Source organism: Ursus maritimus, unplaced genomic scaffold, assembly GCF_017311325.1.
Source record: "Ursus maritimus isolate PB19 unplaced genomic scaffold, ASM1731132v1 scaffold_16, whole genome shotgun sequence".
NCBI classification, from domain to species: Eukaryota; Metazoa; Chordata; class Mammalia; order Carnivora; family Ursidae; genus Ursus; species Ursus maritimus.
In genome coordinates, this window is record NW_024424008.1 from 4,983,033 (window position 1) to 4,997,446 (window position 14,414).

Here is a 14,414-nt window from a genome sequence, read left to right on the forward strand (position 1 = left end):
TATATATATATATATATATAAGAAATACAAAGAACCCAGAATAGTGAAAGCAACTTTGAAAAAGAATAATAAAGTCGGACCACTAACATTACTTGACTTCAAGATTTCACATAAAGCTACAGTAATCCAGACAGTGTGGTACTGATGTAAATGCAGACTAAAAGATTAATGAAACAGAACAGAGAATCCAGAAATAGACCCACATATATATAAATCATGGATATTTTGACAAAGGTCAGAAGGCAATTCACTGGAGAAAGGACAGTCCTTGCTGGCTAATTGAACATAATTAGAAAAAAAAAAAAAAAAGGATATTCTTTCCAACATATGATGCTGGAACAAGTGGATATCCACATGGAAAAAATGAACTTGGATCCTTAGCTTACGCTACCTATAAAAATTAACTTGAAATGGATCATAGACCCAAATATAAAGCCTGAAAATATAACACTTCTAGAAAGAAACACAGAGGAAAAAAAATCTGTGATCTTGGTTAAGCAAAAATTTCTTACATATAATACCAAAATATAATCCAATTTTTCCCGAAGGATTTTATTTTTAAGTAATCTCTACACCCAACATGTGGCTCAAACTCACAACCCTGAGATCACGAATCTCATGCCCTACCACTGAGCCAGCCAGGTGCCCCATTTTTTTTTTAAAGATTTGATCCATTTTTTTTAAACTGATAAATCAGGCCTCATCAAAATTTAAAATGCTGTTCTTAAAAAAAAAACAGAACAAAAAGACAAGCCACAGAGTAGGAGAAATATATGCAAATCATATATCCGATAAAGGACTTGTATCCAGAATATATAAACAACTTTCCAAACTCAACAAAAAGAAAACAAACAACCCCAAAAAGGTGGTGGGGGGAGACAGTTCACCAGAAAATATGAAATGAATGAATAGCAAATAAGCAGACGGAAAAATGTTTAACATTGTTAGTCATCAGGAACACCCAAATCAAAACCACAATGATATCTCACTACAAACCTATTAGAATGGCTAAAGGTGAAAAGACTGACCACACGCAATGTTGGCAACAATGCAGAGTAACTGTAACTTTCATACACTGCTAGTGGGAATATAAAATGTACAATCAACCACTCTGAAAGACAACTGTCAGTCTCTTTAAAAAGTCAACATACAAATATCACATGATCCAGTCATGCCACTCCTAGGCATTTATGCAGGGGAAAGGAAAACGTAAACAAATGTTCATAGCCCAAATGCCCACAACGGATAAATAAACAAACTGCAGTAATATCCATACAATGGAATACTACTCAGCAATAAAGGGAATATGAATGAACTTCAAAATAATTATGCGGAGTAGAAGAAGCCAGACTAAAAACAACAACGACAAAAAAAAACCATACTGTATGATTCCATTTATATAAAATTCTAGAAAATGAAAACTCTATAGTAACAGAAATCATAGCACTGGTTGCCTCAGGATTTGGGGACAGAATGGGGAGGGGACAGGTTGGAGATATTACAAAAGGCCATGAGAAAACTTTTGAGGGTGATGGGTGTATTTGCTTACTCTTGATGTAAATGCATACATATACCAAAACTTTAAGTATGTGCAGTTTTCTTATATGTCAATTATACTTCAGAAAAAAAAATTTTAAAGATTTTATTTATTTATCTGTGAGAGAGAGAGACAGTGCACAAGCCGGGAGAGCGGCAGGCAGAGGGAGAAGCAGGCTCCCCGCTGAGGAGGGAGCCCGATACGGGACCCGATCCCAGGACCCCAGGACCCCAGGACCCCAGGATCCCAGGATCATGACCTGAGCAGAAGGTAGACACTTAACCGACTGAGCCACCCAGGTGTCCCCAGAAAAATATTTTCTTAAGATTTTATTTATTTATTTGAGAGAAAGACAGAGAGAGAGCATGAGTTGGGGGAAGGGCAGAGGGAGAGAGAGGACAAGCAGACTGCCCAACGAGCAGGGAACCCAGCTCGGGGCTCAATCCCAGGATCCTGAGATCATGACCTGAGCCGAAGTCAAACACTCAACTAACCGAGCCACCCAGGCACCCCTAAACTTCAAAAATTTTAAAGAATAAGGTAGGTCCCCTCCTGTGACCACGGTGAGCCCTGAAGGGTTCATACCCTGGCATGATCTGTAAGGGCCTGCCTGCAGGTTGGGAGGAGGAATGCATTCATGTGCACTTTGTTTCTCACCACACCTCAAGTCCTCATGTTTGTAGCACCTTTAGGTTGGTGTGAATCATGACCCAAGCCAGCCAATTAAAAAAAAAAAAAAATTTTTGTTTTAAAGAGTAAAAACAAAAAAAGCTGGTAACTCTCCTGGTATTTCCTAGAGTCGTATAAAAACATCTCAGCCTTTGGGCCTTGATGTTAGCCTAGGTCAAGTCACCTTCTCTCTTTGGGCCTCCCTCACTTCCTCCCGCCCGTACCTTCATTCAACAGAACTTATTCAGTGTCTAAAATGTGCCAGGTGCTATTCTAGGCCCTGCAGATACAATGGTGAATCAAAGAAACATCTTTATCTATAAAATTAGTGGGTAAGTAGAATTGATTGCCATCAGGATCCCTTTTGAATGCAGAATTTTAAAGGATCTCCAAAAAGATCTTTTTAGCCAATTCAACATAATAATAAAAATTAAAAAAAAACATAAAAATTTTAAGCACAAAAAAGAAAAAAGAAAAGATCCTTTTAGTTATGTTTTTACCATTTTCCAATCAGATTGCTTCAAGAAGCTGAGGTGTGAGATGCGGTGAGGTGAATGAACTAGTCCTCCAGGCTAGGGATCTGAGACCAGCGGCAAGAACCCCGCTCTAGCATATTTGGAGTACATCTCTCTTGGGCATACCTAAAATATTGCCATTATTCCTAAGAGCAGAGCAGAGTTGCTGAAGGGTCTGTGGCATCCATTTTTCTGAAATGAGCCATACAAATGAGGGTTAGCTGACCCTCCCACCAAATCCCAAACCCCACATTCTAACAAGCCCAAAAGACCATGTGCTCTGGCCACAGCTGAGACTACAATAATTCCAATCAGTAGGCAGCAGTGTTTGGTGTTCAAAAAATGGATTACAGATGGGCTGCGAACTGATTGCCTAGACCCTTGTGGCAGATGGGCAAGGCCTCATGACTGGAGTTTCTAGCTTTATAGCCTCTAGCTATAAGCAAACTCCTCCGTTTATTTCAGTGAATCATATATTATCATTTTCAAGTGTAACACAACATGAAAAGATTGGGAAGTCCTGATTTAAACTGGGAGATGTTTCTCTAAACCGACACTCCTTAAAAAAAATTTCCACCAAACACCCCAGGACCAAAATCTTAGGCGCAGTTCAGGAATACAAAGCCTGATGTGTTCCAGGAGGCAAGCATGACTATGTTAGAGTAATTCACTTGCACAGGCAGCATGTCCTCAAGCCTTAGCCAAGAGGACTGTCACCTTAATGAAAAGCATGGAACAAGAGTTGAAAGGTAAAGAGAAAAGGCTAGAGAACATACGTTTGATGAAGATAGGACTTTGTCCAAACTGTCACCAGTTTTGGGGTGCCTGGGTGTCTCAGTCGGTGAAGTATCTGACTCTCAATTTTAGCTCAGGTCATTATCTCAGGGTCGTGAGACTGAGCCCCAAATCAGGCTCCATGCTCAGCGCACAGCCTGCTTGTGATTCTTTCCCCCTGCCTCTCCCTCCCTCTCTGCTCTTCCCCACACTCACGTGCACGCACACGCACTCATTCTCTCTCACTCTCTCAAATAAATAAAATCTTAAAAAAAAAAAAATGGTCACCAGTTTCATCTTCAAAACTTAGAAAAATGCCTGGCACATTCATTCACCCAGTAAATATCTATTGAACACTTACTGTATGTTGAATATGTAACAGGTATTATACAATTTGGTAAATGAATGAAAAAAATATGCAAAAAGGCTACAACAAGGACACTGAACAACCCACAAGGAAGCGCACACACTACTTAATCTGACACCTCAAATGAGACTGTTCTCTAGCTAAGCTGACCTAGACAGGGCCTCTGTGAACAAAAAGGTCTCTTCAGTCACACGTGAGAGCAAACAGCTTTTAACATCTATATGTGCTGGGCCGACGCTAGCAGATTACAGGCAAGAAAATGAGTAGAGTCTCCGCTCTTAAACTGTTCCCCAATAATGACAGCTCAAACGAATAGAGATTATAGAGAAGAGGCAAGAACAAAGCACCACAGGAGCACAGACGGGGAATCCACTGACTCAGCCTGAGGTCATCAGAGAAGGCTCCTCAGACAAAGAGACATTTCAGCCAAGTTTTTGTGGTCTGTCAAGTGCCTAATCATAACTCATTCCCCCCTTCTTTCTTGCTAATAGAGCCCCAATACTGTTCAGGGTGACATTACACCCAGTTCAATATTCGCTTTCACAGCCTCCCTTGCACTTAACGATGGTCATATAACACGGTCATGGCCTATCAGACAACAGAAGTTGTTTTCTGGGAAAGCTTTAGTTTTCTGATACAAAAGGGAAAATACCACTGGTATCACCTTCCCCTCTCTTGCCCTTAATGTGAACATAAAAAGCCTCTTGCAACCATGAGGCAACAAGTATGAATATAAAAGTGACTATGTTAAGGATAACTGAGTGAAAAGAAAGAATCTTAGTTCTTGATTACACTACTGAGCAACTGAGCCAACACCAAAACCACTAATTCTGAATTTCTTACTAATTTGAGAAAAATAACCCCCATCCATCTAACCCAAGCTGATTAAATTCTCTATTACTTGCAGCAGGACCCATTCCTAACTGACGCAGTGTGAAAGGAGAAGTTTGCCAGGCAAAAAAAGGGGAAGGCAATGGGAATAATCTATGCAAAAGCAGAAACAGGGAAAGAAGCTGGCATGTTTAGGAACAGGGACACCTCAGTGACATAATCCAAGAGGCACGTACAGCACCAAGAAGGCCTCACCTGCTTCATCCACAGTGGTACACTTCTGGTACATGGATGTGCGGAGAGTAGGTGTCCGAACATTCAACAGCCTGATCTTGTCCACTCGGGAATCAAATACCCGGAGCACAGGGTCTTTGTCATCATCATCATGACACATGATTTTGTTGTCGATGAAAGAAGCAAACATCTGGGTCTCCAGGAATCTTGAGAGGAAGGGCAGATATGGCTCAGGCTGGTCTGATAGAAAAGAGGCCTGGTGGGACCAAAAGAAAACAGTCATTGGCAGGGAAGAGGGAAGCAGGTATATCAGCCTTGACTAGCAAAGGCAACACACCCAAGGGATCCAGTAGGTTAATTTTTCTCTGAAGTTTCCTAGGTCTTTATGAAAAGCAAATAGCAAAATCTCTTCATCGCTTTTTAATGCTCATATAATTCCAGGTATCCTGAAACTTCGGCACACTAGCCCGAACTTACTCAGGCAACCTACTGTGGCAACCAAGCTCCCCAGAATCCGGTGCTCAGCCTGCACGTGCACCTTCGCCTAAGACCGCTCTCTGACTCACCCGACAGTAATAACCAGCACTCCGTTCTAAAGCAAGACCTCACACTGCGTCAACATCACAAGACCTCACACTGCGTCAACATCTGCACTTGTTTCCAGCATGTAACGCAAGAAAGCTCATCTTCAGCTAAATCTTCAAGAGGGTCTGGCATGTTCTCATTCCTCACCACCTCCCCAGCAGCATTACTCACTTTATCAAAGTTTTGCATCTGCTCCCTGTTGGTAAACCAGGACTCCTTATCCTGGCTGGGCTGAATGACAAACACCTCATAGTCGGCAAACATCTGAGTGAAACGATTTGCAAAAACTTCACGGATCTGAATGTTTAGCTGGTAAATCCTGAGTTCTTCCTCATCACACTGAACTTTCAGATCCTTATTGTTGCTGGGGTCTTCACGCACTTCCAGCTACAAAAAAAGAAACAGTTGAAAATATAAGGTTTCTCTTTAATCCAAAAAAATGCCACTCGTCTGTCTCCTGCCCCCCCCCCACAGTGGTCATTACTTCGCAGCAAATGGAGAAAAGAAACAAACAACAACATACCAACAACAAAGGGAAGGGGAAAAAAAGTAAGAAAGGAATTCTGACACGCAGAAGAGAAAAATGAGGGTGTCGGCACTTGCAGGTACCCAGGAACTCAACGATAGTAGAGATAAGGTCATTATGGGCAGAGATTCAGCAACAGAAGAAAAGCTGCTACTTATCTCAAGGGTCAGGGAAAGGAGGAAATCTGGAAAGTCAATGAGAAAATGATAACGCAAAGCAACAAAGTCAGACTCTGGCTCTCCCTTCACCTCTTTGATTTTCTCCCCCACATCACTGTTCTCATCTTTCTCCCTAAGAATTTCTCCTTACTGTGTCTGTTTTAACCTTTCTAAATATTTCTCTGCTCCTCTTTAGCCATGATTTTTTTAAAAATATCTGCTTTACTAATTAAATAGAACAGGAAAAATAAATGTTTCAGACTTTACCAAAAAAAAAAAAAAATAGCCCAACAAAGTGATTAGCCCATTCTGCTTATATGTAATTTACAAAAATAACTTAACAGTGAGAATGGGGGAGGGTGAAGAGATGGGTAAAAAACTACAGAAAGCTGATAGTGTCATCAAAGTCAGGAGATGGAAAGCTAACTTCAGCCTGGAAAGAGCACAGGACTAGCATTCAGGAAGACCAGGATCTAGCCTCCACTCAGTCACCTAGTAGGCACTTAATTTCTCTAAGCCTTGCTTTCTTGAGTTATAAAACAGTGTTAACAATACCTGCCCTGCATGCTGTCAGCTGCCGTGAAACTCAAAGGGCAATGGATCTGGAAGAGGTCTGAATACAAAGATGACGACTGTCACCCCCAAGTCACTCTCCCGTGGTGCTCACAAAGGATGACAGCGGGTTCTTTTTGATGCCAGGTGAAAAGCTACCCAAATTTAGATTTAAATAGCATTTACTAAGATAACGTTTGCCAGAGCTGAATCCAGAGTCTCCCATCCAAGAGCATTCTTCCACTGCTCACATATAAGCCTTGCCCAGAACTAGGTGCTTTCTTATCTCACACTCTATTTCACCAGGACAGCCCCCTAGTACAGACCAAACCTGTCACAAATTTATATACAGCATCTTACCTTTTCCAGGCTCACCCCAGTCCTCTTGACCAAGGCCTGCAGCCGGGCAATAGTTTCATTCTCCTTGAGGAGCTCATAGGAATGCAAAGGGGAGCCTGCGATGTTCCCATTCCTCTTGTCAGAGACAAGCTCAGAGGCCCGGAGCCTCTTCAGCTTGGAGGCACTCTCGCTGCAATGCAGGTTCCCTTCAGGGGGAATGCCAAATGCCATGAGAATCTCAGAGACTTCCTGGACAAACTCCAACTTGTTGGGAAACTGAGGCAGGTCCTCTGGCAGCTCAATGAAGTGGTTGTCAATGTCCACAAAGCAGAGGTTAGCCTGGCAGTCAAAACAGGATGAGTGTAAACAACTCCAGAGCATTAGGAAGAAGGTTTAGAAAGGATAATGAACAAGAGAGAGAAGAGGAAATATCTGAAATTGGCATGTGTGAGATACGGTATAAACATGGGGTTCAAGAAGGAAACTGACCTGAGTTCTAATCTTCCCCTGCCACTTTCTAAGGAACGGTACTTAAAACTTTCTGATTCTGTCTCCTCAGTTATAAAATGCAAATAAAGAGATAAAAACACTTATCTTAGAGAGTGTTAAGGATTCTGTGATGACACAGATATTGAACACCTACCACAAAAGTCACACCTATAGCAAATGCTCATAAAACAGTCGCTGAATTCCTGAATTCTTACAGTAGTAAAGAAAACATCCGGAGTGAGTCAGAAAGTCTAGGTTCCAGATCTGACTCCAGCACTACCTCCCTATATGACCCCAGCATACCATTATCCCTTTTGAGCCTTAGTCCTAGTTTGTTAGATTTGGTGGCGTGTCTTAATTATTTCTGTGCTTTGTTCTGGCTTTAAGGTTGCTTCTGAGAAGATGTGCGGAGACAGCACTCTCATACACTGCTGGTGAGGTAGGTAATATGGATTAACAAAGACCAACTTGGCAATATCTACCTACCCTTATTTTACAGACAAAACTGTTACAGAGAGGTTAACGAACTTGTTCAAAGTCACACAGCTAGTAAGTAGAACTGCGATTTGAACTGAGCTAGCCTGACTTCAGACATATGCTCAAGCTAACCCTCCACTCTTCTCCTTAGAGGTCCTACACATTTCTTGTTCACTTTAACTTAAATATTTTATAGTTCCTGTCCCTATGGTATTTCCTTGTAGCTATAAGTTAGAGAAGCCTTTTTAAAAAATATTTATCTTATAACCATAACCTGTCTAGCCAAGACAACTATCATTTCCTTCACTGCATTATTAAATGTTTAAGAGTGTTTGTTTAGGGGCGCCTGGGTGGCACAGCGGTTAAGCGTCTGCCTTCAGCTCAGGGCGTGATGCCGGCGTTCTGGGATTGAGTCCCACATCAGTCTCCTCCGCTATGAGCCTGCTTCTTCCTCTCCCACTCCCCCTGCTTGTGTTCCCTCTCTCTCTGGCTGTCTCTATCCTGTCGAATAAATAAATAAAATCTTTAAAAAAATAAAAAAAAAAAAGAGTGTTTGTTTCAAGATGAAACCAGAGAGGGAGACAAACCATAAGAGACTCTTAATCTTAGGAAACAAACTGAGGGATGCTGGAGGGGAGGGGTGTGAGGGGATGGGGTAACTGGGTGATGGACATTGGAGAGACTATGTGTTGTAACGAGCACTGGATATAAGACTGATGAATCACAGACCTGTACCCCGAAACAAATAATACATTATATCTTACTTAAAAAAAGTTTGAGAACTGATCTTAAAAAAAAAAAAGATCTGAAATTTGCTGAATGAATTAAACATAACACAGAAATTTTTTTAAAAAGTGTTTCTGTTTTATGTCCTTCAACAGATGAATGGATAAAGAACATGTGAGATAGATAGACAGACAGACGCACACACACACATATAAGTACATATATATATATATGTGTGTGTGCGTATATACATAATGGAATATTACTCAGCCAACAAAAAGAATGAAAACTTGCCATTTGCAATGACATGGATGGAACTAGAAGGTATTATACTAAGTGAAATAAGTCAGTCAAAGAAAGACAAATACTGTGATTTCACTCATGTGGAATTTAAGAAACAAAACAGATGAACAATAGGGGAAAAAGAAAATAAGAAAAAAAGAAAAAGAAAATAAGACAAAAACAGAGAGGGAGAGCACAAGAGACTCCTAATTCAAGGAAACAAACTGAGGGCTCCTGGAGGGGAGATGGGTTGGGGGGGATAGGGTAATTGGGTGATGGGCATTAAGGAGGACACGTGATGTGATGAGCACTGGGTGTTATATGCAATTGATGAATCACTAAATTCTACCTCTGAAACTTAAAAAAAAAAGTGTTTCTGTTTTGTTCATATAACAGAAATGATAATATTACCTATGTCATAAATTTGAGGATTATGAGACAATAAATGTTGAGGATTTATGTGCCAGGCCCATATTACTAACCAATGGTAATTAACATTGTTATTATCACTGTGGAAGATAAAACTTCAATAAATGGTTATCATATATAACAATATTATTAGATAGGAAAATTTCACATTGAAAAGATGCTGATAATCCCCCTACTTATTTGTAAATTTAATGTCAATTTTTTTCAAAATTCCAGAGAGTTTTTGAAGGGAGTGTCTGATGAATTAATTCTGAATCTTGCCTGAAAGAATAAAATAGCCAAAAAAATTCTGAGAAAACACTTGCCTTACTGGATTCTAATATAAACATAAAATAATCTGTTGGAAAACAAGAGTCTTGAACAGACCCATGTATGTGGATGGATCATTCAATAACTGTTTTCGGGACAAATGGCTATACATTTAGAAATGTTAAAATAGAATACCACAAATGAATTTGAGATAGACTCAAGATTTAAATACAAAAAATAAAGCCACTCTATTTTCTTAAAAAGAGTATCTTTCAGAGATCGATACTGAATATATTTGAATAACACAATACTGCTGTGTGAGATTTGTTTCAAAATAATCCAGCAGGGTGAGTGGGGAGAGGGAGGTCAATACGGAAAGAAGGGCACAGAATGATGGATGCTAGTCTCTTTACTCTGACATGCATTCGTGTTTTCCATAACAAAAAGTTAAAAAAGTTAAATAAACCCACAGAAGCAGTAACAAACTATAAAAGATTACTGCTCTATCTTAAGGTAGAGTTGGGCTTTCTAAACTTTATTCAAGGCTAAAAACCATAAAGGTAAATACTGCCATAAAAAAATTAAAAGATAATCTAGGAAACAGTAATTATCATACATAACACAAGGTTAATAGCCAAAGAAATCACTGAAACAAAAATAAATCACCCAACTGAGAAATGGGAACTCGTTACAGAAGGCAAACACAGAAGAACTTTCAGTTAATTAACTTCAAATATATGAAAAGATGGGGGTGCTTGGGTGGCTCAGTCAGTTAAGCAGCTAACTCTTGATTTTGGCTCAGGTCATGATCTCAGGGTCCTGGGACAGAGCCCTGCATCAGGATCCATGATTTAGCGGGGAGTCTGCTTGAGGATGCTCTCTCTCCCTCTCCCTCTGCCCCTCCCCTTCCCACTCCCACTCTCTCTCTCAAATAAAGTTTTACATATACACACATATACAGTTCTTCGATTTTGCTAATAATCCAAGAAATACAGACAAAGTATTTTTTACCTACTGGGTTGGCAAAGATCTACAAGATTTATAAAGTCCAATGCTGGCCAAATCACTAGAAAACAAACATCTCATACACTCTTATTAGGAATGGAAACTGAACACTTTCTGGGGACAATCTTAAAGACATTTTTTCCTGAGAAACCAAAAACTAGAACATTGCCAATACTTTACCTACCTATACACTCTTCCCCAATCCCACCCTCCAATCTACACATTCCCATCCCCAGGTAACCACGATCCAGAATTCTCTATTTATTATCTTTTTGCCCTTTGTTTTACAATTTAGCACATATATATGCCTTTAAGTGTTTGCTTGTTTTTTAAAATTTATGAAAGGATTACCATTCCTTAAGCAGTGCTGTGCTACTACTTTTCTTCACTCAACTTGACATTACTAAGATTCAGCCATTTTCTTATAGGTAGCTATATGATGTTCATTTTCATTCTTGTATAATATTCCACTGTGTGGATGTAGCACAATTTATTATCAATTCTCCCATTAAAGGGCATTTAAGTTCTTTCCTGTTATTGCTTTTACATTTTTACATGTTTTCTTGGACATGTGTGCAAGATCTTCTCCTAGGAGTGGAACTGCTGTGTTCTAAGCTATGCAAATGTTCAACTTTATAAAATAATGCCTAGCTGTGTCCAAACTAGTTATAACAATTTACACTTTCACCAGCAATCTATTGAGCCTACCAAAATTTGGTATCATTAGATTTCTTAATTTTGCCACTGAAACAGGTGCATTTAATTTATATTTGTCTGGTTGCTAGTGAAAAAAATGTGCATTTTTTGTGCAATACTTATTCACATCTTTAGCCCATTTTTCTACTGGGCTGCTTATCATCTTACTGGTTTGTACAAGTTCTTTACAATCTCCTGATGCTAATTCTTGGTAGGTTATACGTGTTACATATCTTCTAGTTTTTATCGTATCCTTTCATTTTCAGATGTCTTTCTCGTAATTTAAAAAATCAAATATATACTCTGGTTTCTCTTCAGACCACATAAATGTTTCGCCTTTTACTAAAAAACCAAATTTACCAATTTTTTATTTTAGGGATAGTGTTTTCTGTATCTTGTTTACAACGTCCCTACCCAGAGGTCAGAAATGTACTTATTAATATTATCTTTAGAAGAGTTAATTTTTGCTCTTGATGTTTATAACTTCTTAACCCATCTCAAGTTGATTTTATTATGGTGGAAGGTAGGGATCCTTTTACTTTTTTCCCTTTTGGACAAACAATTTTCTAGCTCCATTATTAAACAGTCCCTCCTTTAGGATGGTACCTCTGTTGTATATCAAAGCGTTGATCCACTGATCCTTCTATTTTTCCCTGTACCAATAAGTCTTGCAGTCTAAAAGAAGAGGTGGGAGGATGACGTAAGTCTAGCTAAATAGAACCATTCCACAAACTCTCAATCTATTAAAACTGCATGCTTTAAAACGTCCATGCATGCATTCATTCAATAAACACCTGCTGGGTGCATAAACTATTCCACCTACCAATCCACAGTCAAAAAAGGGAACTTTCCCATATCTAAGACACAAAGATTAAAAGAAGAATAGCTTTAAAATCCACTACTTTCTGGATTCAAAGGGGCACCTGTACCCCAATGTTTACAGCAGCAATGTCCACAACAGCCAAACTATGGAAAAAGCCCAAATGTCCATCAACAGATGACTGGATAAAGAAGATGTGGTATATACACACAAAGGAATACTACTCAGCCATCAAAAAAAATGAAATCTTGCCATTTGCACAAATGTGGATGGAACTAGAGAAGAAGGGGCAAGAGAAGAAAAAATAAAACGAAATCAGAGAGGAAGACCAACCATAAAAGACTCTTAATCATAGGAAACAAAGTGAGGGCTGCTGGAGGGGAGGATGGTGGGAGGGTGGGGTAGCGGGTGATGGACATTAAGGAGGGCACGTGATGTAATGAGCACTAGGTGTGATATAAGACTGAAGAATCACAGACCTGTACCTCTGAAACCAATAATACATTATATGTTAATTAACTGAATTTAAATTTTTAAAAAATGAAAAAAAAATTCACTTTCTGGAGTTCTCCACTGGATAACAAGTTTAAGCCTTGACTGGAAAAAAGGCCAACAAATGTTTAACACCTAAAAATAGGCTTTTTGTTTGTCCCTTTAAGATTTTAAAATTATAAATGCTTTCATATCAAGCCATTAAAAAAGGTAGTAAAGACAACTAAATCTAGTCATGAAGATCACCTACCTCATCAGCCCTGTCCATACAGCTAACAGAACAAAGCTGTGGGACCCTCCAAAGGCACACAGTGCAATCATTTACCCCACTGGTTCTCCTCTCTTTGTAGAAAAAAAGCAGTTTGTCCAATTGGAAACACAGAGGCATCTAAAAATAACTGCATCCACTCAACAATGCTTGGTTGGCTTTTCTCCCACTGATGTGAGCCAAATATAGAATGTCTGTAAAGAATTTTATGAACTCCAAATGCTATGTCCACGTATTGTAGATACACTCCTGGTGGGAGGTAGCTAGAGGAGAGAATGCAGCTCAGGCACACATCAGAGATGGGCTAGATTAAGACAGGAGCCTCTGAGTAGATACCACTAGCCATTCTTTACAGAGTTGGGCTGAAGGAGGTAGGGATGAGAAGGCAAAGTGAAACAGGAGGTCACTCAAACACTAAGCTCAAACAATAGCCTCACACTGCTTTCTCCTACACGCTGAGAGGTCTGGCAAACAGAAGCAACTTGCAAGCCCACCTCAAACTCCTCATGCACCCCTTTCCTCAGCTAAGAGGCCAACTCCTGCAAAACAGCCTGGGGGACAAAAAGTAGCCTAGAAGAGGCATTGAACCCACATGATCAGTTTTCCTCTTTTCACCTCCTGCCTTGTTGGGAGAGGCCATGGGAAGACTTAGCTACTCTGGGACAGTAACCACATGGATCCCCAAAATCCTGAAAAGTCTTCCAAATTTTTTCCTGCAGGAGGTCACAATGCCCCTTCCCAGAGCTGAGTTCCTAATACCAAATTACAGCCAGCTTCACCCCTAGTCTAGCTCCATGTTATTCAATGAAGGGGAGCTCAACGCATACGTTATTGGGAAAAGCTATTGAAGGAATATCTTGAGAAAGGAGAAAAAACAGTAGGAAAGACAGACAGACCCAAGAAAGAAAGAAGTAACACCCTCTTCTTTACTCTAATATCCTCTGCCTGCTTCCCCTGACATAGCTGTGGACAAACTGCCCCCTTCCTGGACTCACACAATGAAACCCAAAAGAGAAGCACAGGACAAAGAATGCCTCACAAAGGCAGCTCAGCACTTTCCCTTGCTCAGGGACAGCTGAGCTCGTGTGTTGGTATAAAAAGGAACAAAGGGCTTTTTCACAGACTTCTGATGCCCCAAGATGGGGCAGCAACTGATGAATTCAGATTTAGAGATCTAAGAAATGTACAGTCTTCATCCCTCTGGGGAAAGTCCCTTTTATAAGTCAAGCTTGCCCCATGAGCCTGATGACGCACCGTTGCGCAGGCCCAGGTGAATTTCCCCAGTTCTGCCTCAAACCTCCTTCTAGCAGCGTAAAGATACCACAGGATGTCCACCAAAATGTTAAAAGTCGTTATCTCTGAGTAGTAAAATCCGAAGTCATTTTTACTTTATT

At 40.0% G+C, this 14,414-nt stretch overlaps 1 protein-coding gene across 5 annotated transcripts in view; it reads right to left on the bottom strand.

Moving 5' to 3' along the window:
• Positions 1-14,414, bottom strand: part of DENND5A (DENN domain containing 5A) — a 101,190-nt gene that overhangs the window by 35,559 nt on the left and 51,217 nt on the right. For all 5 annotated transcript variants that reach the window (XM_040630769.1, XM_040630767.1, XM_040630765.1 and 2 more), the window contains exons 6-8: positions 7,109-7,426; positions 5,684-5,899; positions 4,949-5,183 (exon numbers count right to left, since the gene is read on the bottom strand). In XM_040630769.1, the coding sequence (XP_040486703.1) occupies positions 4,949-5,183; positions 5,684-5,899; positions 7,109-7,426 (769 nt within the window). The remainder of the gene's footprint in view (positions 1-4,948; positions 5,184-5,683; positions 5,900-7,108; positions 7,427-14,414) is intronic.